This window comes from Sinohyriopsis cumingii, chromosome 1 (genome assembly GCF_028554795.1).
Source record: "Sinohyriopsis cumingii isolate HCF-2022 chromosome 1, ASM2855479v2, whole genome shotgun sequence".
NCBI lineage: Eukaryota > Metazoa > Mollusca > Bivalvia > Unionida > Unionidae > Sinohyriopsis > Sinohyriopsis cumingii.
The window spans coordinates 161,900,989-161,908,377 of record NC_142961.1 but is presented as its reverse complement, the minus strand read 5'-3'; the positions used below and the strand labels follow the sequence as shown (position 1 = coordinate 161,908,377).

Here is a 7,389-nt window from a genome sequence, read left to right as displayed (position 1 = left end):
TAAATCCTGTTTGAAACAGTCATTGTGTGTTTCACACCTGCGTAGGGGAATCCTCTCTGATAATAATTTAGCCTTCGCTTGCTACGTAGCAACTTAAATTGCGGTCTGTTACACATTATAAGCTGCATACAGATAGAATCAAGTTGACACAGGTAGCGTCCCTACAGCAAGTATTAGACAACTATTTCTATTACCTTGGTAGGACAAAACACAACGAGGGAGAATCTAGTGTATTGGCTGATTTAGAAAGCGCAAGTTGGTCACATGACAAGGGAGGCAGTATATAAAAGCCGAACGCCTCGCTGATAATTATTCACTCACCTGTGTCTTGATAAGAGTATACATCCCATCAGACTGATAATTTTCACCTGCGACTTACCTGTTGGTTATTAGTGGTGATACAATATGGTGATCATGACTGACGGTACTAAGGTTGTCCAATGCTGTATAGTTGGTGATGGAATGGTTGGAAAAACGTGTCTGGCTCTGAACTTTGCGCAGCATAAGTTCCCAAAGGATTACGTTGCAACAGTTTTTGAAAACTATGCCGGTAAGTTTAAAACCTTAAATACATATATGTATGTATGTATGTATGTGTGTGTGTGTGTGTGTGTGTGTGTGTGTGTGTGTGTGTTATTGCATGTCGCAAAAAGAAACAGCTGTAATTGAACTACACTATTTGTCAGACATTTCCCATCGGACTTCCCATCTTCTGTCCAACCTTTGACCTTTGCGTTTGACATGAATTGTATCTGAACCAAACTAAAAGATAATGTACTCAAACTACGATCTTGTTTCTGTACTTCATTATTTGTACACATATGAAGAGTTATATATAAAAGGTATGTCAAAACCTGCTAAACACTTTCTTGTAGATTGTTCGAAACTCAATATTTCGGAAATATTTAATTAAGGACCATTACCGCATCACTATGGGCCTGACCATGCATATTCGTGGTGGAGGGACTGGTGCCTTTGAGTTTAGTTGGAAGTAGGATATTTATTTCAAATTTGCTGTAAGATAATGTGTTTCTGTGACACAAAATTAAATGATATAATGTATTTCTTTACAAAACTTCCAGCCCTCCTCCCCCCCCCCCCCCCCCACACACACACACATACGTTGAGAACGAAATGTGCCTAACGGGAATCTATTCTTATCGGTTGAGCAGAAATTGAGCAGATATTTGGTGAAGTCCATAAATTCATAACATAGCCAAAAAGGTTCATCTAGGTTGTTCAGATTATAATTTTATATCGTTGTCCTCTCTATTCTATGTTTAGCAACCGAACACTCATCCCCCATCACCAACAGCGATATACGGTATATCTCTCAAAATAGTGATGCCCAGATTTCATCATAACTGGTTAAAATTACAATAATGTGTTTTCTTGTATTTCTTTCTCTCCAAATAGCATTGTATTCAAGCAAGTCAATGTGAAAACATATATTGCAAATATATTGTTTAAAAAGAAATGCCTAAATTCACAAAATTGTATTCGCTTTTAATAACATTGTCCTTTCTCTTTTCACAGGTATCTTAAAAGTGTCGGGCGATGAATACACGGTTAGTATCTTTGATTCGGCCGGGCAGCAAGACTACGAGGGTCTTAGAGCGTTTACTTACAAGGACAGCGAGGTGTATATCGTCTGCTATTCTGTCGTGGACCGCGAATCTTTCGAATCTGTTAAACAGTTTTGGGTCCCTGAGATAGAAAAATACATTGGTCGAAAAAAGCCGATCATCCTTATTGGTACTCAGACGGACATGAGAAATACGACCGATTATGACATGGATATACCAGTTTCCACAAAGGAGGGCAGTGCACTAGCTAAAGACATTGGAGCTGAACTGTTTCTGGAATGTGCATGCCAAAACCACAATTCAAGTAGAAAAGTATTTGAGAATGTTGTATTGTCTGCATTGAAATATAGGAAAAAGAAGTCAACCATTGTTCACAAAATATTTGGAAAGTGAACTGACCACTGGACTTACTTTCGAGATTAAATATTAGTCCTCCCAGGGACCATAGCGCCATATTGTGGCCCAAAGATGAAGTTCAGCCTCCATACAATGTGAATTTTCGACGAGAAAGTTCCCTAGTGCTGACACATTGTGCGATGGAGGACCCGTTGAGCACAATGCCAGAAATCGTGCAACGAAGTTAATGTTGGTGAGAACAATGAAGGGAGGTGCGAGCTTTTTGCAGTGATAAAAAGAACTTATGAATCATCCTACGAAAGTACAGCAGTACATGTACCTCAGACGGATGTAGGTCATTGTGTGAACAATAGTGACTAGCATGACGTTTCCGTTTACTAGACAGGTACAGAATACATTTTAGTTGCTTATATGTATTTGCTAACACTCTACGCTGGAAAACGGTAAAAGGAAGAACGTGGCCAACGGCGCAGAACGAGTGTGATTATATAGTGGCATGACTAAAATAACGCTCGAGTCAACAAATTTGAAACGTCCACATATATCTATCATGTTTTAGCATATTAGTGATGAGCAAGCAAAAAAAAAAAAAAAGGACGGAACACATACGTGGTTCTTTTTAACGACACTGAGACTTGAACTTATCTCCATTAGGGAGAGAATCGTTATTTTTCCGATCTTTGGTAGCCGACTAACGAGTAGATTGTACGTCTACAAGTACGATTGGACACAAACTCTTTTCTACACGGTTTGAAATGAAACATAAGCTATGAATCTTGTAAAATAATGTAAAATTGCCATTACATGTTTTGTATGTGCTGTTTCCATGGATTTTGTCTTAAATTCAAATTTGTTTCAAATGTATCCTACTAAAAGACGATGCTAACATGTTATTAGTTTTAAGCTTTTATGATTTATAATTATATATTGAATTTCTGGATAACGCATTAAAGAGATTTTTTACCAAGCACAAGCTTGACCATCTTCTTTTCAATATAGTGTATGTGTTGGAGCGTGACCCTAATCTCTCTCTCTCTCTCTCTCTCTCTCTCTCTCTCTCAGTTTTCATAAATGTTACATTTACAAGCGTACAAGGGACTGGCTGTTTCAGAAGAATTTGACACTTTATTATACTTGTCAGTGTCAATCTCACTGGTTCGTTATATATATATATATATATATATATATATATATATATATATATATATATATATATATATATATATATATATATATATATATATTAGATGACAGCAAAATCACGTTAAAGGTGTTTGAAACCCTACATACAATCTGTTTCTGTTGAAGTTACTATGTTATGACCTTGATGACCTTGGTACACATTTAAATAATCATTTTGTTTAGTAAGAATAAGGTTTATTATTTAGAGCATATGTAAAAGTAAACCGACGACTAGTACTATGGGGATTATAAAATTTTGTGTCTTTCTTTATGAATGGTGCATTTCCAGCTTAAAACAGTCCATGTTTCAATGCTTGCATGAACTTTGTTATTTCCATTTAATCTTCTTCAAATACAAGAACAACGTTTACATCTGTGGAGCAATATTGGTCTCGACTAAAGCGTTTAGAATGGCTCATACACAAGCGTGTGCGAAATTGGTCAGTAAATTTGCAAACCTCCACGGGTGAAAGTTACATGCAAGACATTGCTTCCCTTTTTCGTTCAAACCTTCGTTCATCTCTTCTACTCCACCTTTTCTTTCTTGCTTCTTCCTTATCTACTGTCAGGAATGGAAATAAATACACCGTTAGGGCTTATAGTATTACTTTTCATAATATACGTATTAGTGGGCGGCAGGCGAATTGCTTCAGTGGTCTTTTCACAAATGTACATAATGTGACTGACCCTTAATACTAATGGCCGGAGGTGGTATTGTTGTTATCAGCACTATGAAAGGATGCTCTCTATGACTGACGAGTGGTAAACTATCAAACTACGATGGTATTTTTCCGAATGTTTTGTCCTAAAATGTTACGTTACATTTTTGTATGTACCTTTGTATTGAAGGGATGATCAATATCGATCTCCATTACAATAGCTATTTTGTTGTTCAGCTGCCAATTTTATTGTGAACAAATATTCTGCCAAATACAGTTATTGTAAACGATCTTGATGGAACAGCATTAAAAGTGCTACGTCGTGGTGCAAACATTCCTTTTACTATATACTTGTAACTTTTCTGCCCAAGAATGAACCATAATCTTACCGTCAAATCCTCAAAATATCAAAACGATACTGTCGTTTTGTAATTCCGTATTACATGCTCTCAAACAAGGTTGGATTTACTTTTTACCTCTAACGTTCTTGATTACAACTGAACAAGCTTGAATAAATATGCCATAGCCTCACTTGACGTACAAATAGAAACGAGTAGCATTCTCTTTAACAAGTATGTATTATCAAGTTCCAACAATCTGTTAAACCCGGTTGTAAATAATTTGACATAATTCCGCCATTTCCATGCCAAGTCACTACTGGAGTCTCTCACAAGGTCCCCACGGGTGTAGTTCAAACGCTATCAGCTGATCATTGGATATAAACTTTGATAGTTACTCAACTGGCGATATCTTCCGTAACGCACAAGTTGTCCATTGGACAATAGCCGTGTAGCACATACATGGTCTACTGTCCCCATGCGTTGAAGAACTCGCGTTACAAGCAGTGATACTGAAAATGAGTGACTGTTGTCGTACACGTTTAATTTTTAAAAAACTGATTTTCAAGCGCATATCATCTGTTCAAAAGATGAAATTCAGTTCATGATTTAAGATAAGGTTCATATAATAAATGTTGAAATCTTACGGAATGTCTTTTTTCAGTTATGTTTTCAGATTATATTAATTTATATGAAAATTGAAAGCTATATAACAAAAAATATCGTATCACAGTAATTCAGTCTTGATTGCCAGATCACGTCTTGTTGTCAGCATCAGAAAAACTGGATTATGTCGTGACTCGACACTTCGGGTCTCGTACTGATTTGGATTTTCTGATGCTGACGTGAAATCAATATCGCATTACTGTGGTAATATATATATGCCGTATGTTAAGAAAATGCGGTTAAGGAATAATAAAAGAAACGACTGTGAAAACTATATTGTATGTACATTACCTGTTTATATGTTGCATCCATTTATGAAACTGATGATTTTATGAAATGGGCAGTCACAGTAACATTGCCCTTTTTTTAGGAAATGTTTAGATTACTTGCATATTTCATAAAATGTACAAAATGGGTGCCTGTTTAATGGAATATGCAAGATGAACTTGGTCTATTTCTTGATATGGACGGGTGTTGCGTATCAGGTATCAAGTAGTATGCACAGTAGTATGCTGTCTGAAAGCCAGAACCAGACTGATCGTTGATACAGCTTGAAATATACACCAAAATGGTAATCAGAAAGAAACATGAAAACTCAAATTCGGAATATTATTACACGTCAGCTCATGACAGACCAAATAAAAAACCAGAACGGATGTATCAAAACGAGGCCTCTACAACAATTATATTCCAAAACTGATATATCAAAGGATGGCGCCCACAACAATTGTAGTACAACACTGATGTACCAAATACGACCTCTACAACATTTATAATCCAAAACTGATGTGTCAATATACGGTTTCTACAACAATTATAGTCCAAAATTGATGTATCAATATACGGTTTCTACAACAATTATAGTCCAAAAGAGCAAAAGCAAGGTACTTTCAACAGTACGAATAAGTTGATACGCTTGGGAGCGATAGCTTTAACACCATGGCAGCACAATAAAGACTATGATTGATTAAGTGTAAAGTTGCATAACATGTAAAACTCAAAGAATTGCACAGCAATAATAGGATGGTAAACACTTCCCGTCTAATGTAAACATGAAGGCTGAAATGGGTTTATACATATGTACTAGCGTTTAACGGTACTTCAGCTCAGTAGTGGTTATATTGTGTCAATAAACTGTCCAGTTCCAAAAACGAGAAAGCAAGAATTTAGCGAAAAATCACAGGAAGGTAAATCCTTCCAAACAAATCGAAACATGAAGAAGCAAACTTGTTTCTCTTCTGTAACCACTAGAGTTATGAAGTGGCGCATCAAGGATGCTTCCTTTGCTCTTCTAGTTAGGAAGTTCAATTTTGATCGCGGGCTATTCCAGTCGGAATAATTTGATGAAGTGGTGCCCATTATGTGATGGGAAATGTAGTCATAAGGTCATATAAATGGTGGCTATGATGTCATGGAAAATGGTGGCTATAATGCCATGGAAATGGTGGCTATAATGTCATGGAAATGGTGGCTATATCGTCATGGAAATGTTGACTATAATGTCATGGAAAATGGTGGATATAATGTCATGGAAAATGGTGGCTATATCGTCATGGAAATGGTGACTATAATATCATGGAAATGGTGGCTATAATGTCATGGAAATGGTGGCTATATCGTCATGGAAATGGTGACTATAATATCATGGAAATGGTGGCTATAATGTCATGGAAATGGTGGCTATAATGTCATGGAAATGGTGGCTATAATATCATAGAAATCGTGGCTATAATGTCGTGTGGAAAGGTGGCTATAATGTGATGGAAATGATGACTATAATGTCATGGAAATAGTGATTAAATGGTCAATTAAATGGCGTCTATAATGTCATGGAAATAATGACTATAATGTCATGGAAAACGGTGGCTACAATGTCATGGAAAACGGCGTATATAATGTCAAGGAATCAGTGGTTATAATGTCATGGAAATGGTGGCTATAATGTCATGGAAATGGTGTCTATAATGTCAGTTAAATGGTGTCTATAATGTCATGGAATCAGTGGTTATAATGTCATGGAAATGGTGGCTATAATGTCATGGAAATGGTGTCTATAATGTCAATTAAATGGTGTCTATAATGTCATGGAATCAGTGGTTATAATGTCATGGAAATGGTGGCTATAATGTCATGGAAATGGTGTCTATAATGTCAATTAAATGGTGTCTATAATGTCATGGAATCAGTGGTTATAATGTCATGGAAATGGTGTCTATAATGTTAATTAAATGGTGTCTATAATGTCATGGAATCAGTGGTTATAATGTCATGGAAATGGTGACTATAATGTCATAAAAATGTTGGTTATAATTTCATGGAAAATGGTGGCTAGCAAATGTTTTTGTTTGTCAGTCAGATTTATGTAGATTGTCATCCTACCGTTAAGTTTCTCGGTCCCCACTCCTGTATTGGATTTGAAACGCAATTATGCATGTTCTTAAATGTGTCAAACTTTAGGCTTTACATGGGATGGTACTGCTACGAATGTTGAGTTTTAGACTCTTTATTGTGCTGAATAAAGCACTAGTTATTAACATGTTTTGACATATTTCATCACCGCAGTTCGGATGAGGGGTTTTACTTGTTCTCAGTATATAGATT

At 36.2% G+C, this 7,389-nt stretch overlaps 1 protein-coding gene across 1 annotated transcript; it reads left to right on the top strand.

Annotated features, from left to right (window-relative positions):
* Positions 1-300: 300 nt before the first annotated feature.
* On the top strand, positions 301-2,910 carry LOC149808261 (cdc42 homolog). Its single transcript, XM_089975499.1, has 2 exons — positions 301-550; positions 1,537-2,910. The coding sequence occupies exons 1-2, from the start codon at positions 406-408 to the stop codon at positions 1,977-1,979; spliced, it is 588 nt and encodes a 195-aa protein (XP_089831625.1). The 5' UTR covers positions 301-405; the 3' UTR covers positions 1,980-2,910.
* The last annotated feature ends 4,479 nt before the right edge of the window (positions 2,911-7,389 follow it).

Bases quoted from the DNA above. Each gene is read 5' to 3' on its own strand.
- LOC149808261 (XM_089975499.1), top strand. From the start codon at position 406: ATGGTGATCATGACTGACGGTACTAAGGTTGTCCAATGCTGTATAGTT. The intron at 551-1,536 runs GTAAGTTTAAAA...CTCTTTTCACAG, and splicing joins AGTTTTTGAAAACTATGCCG to GTATCTTAAAAGTGTCGGGC.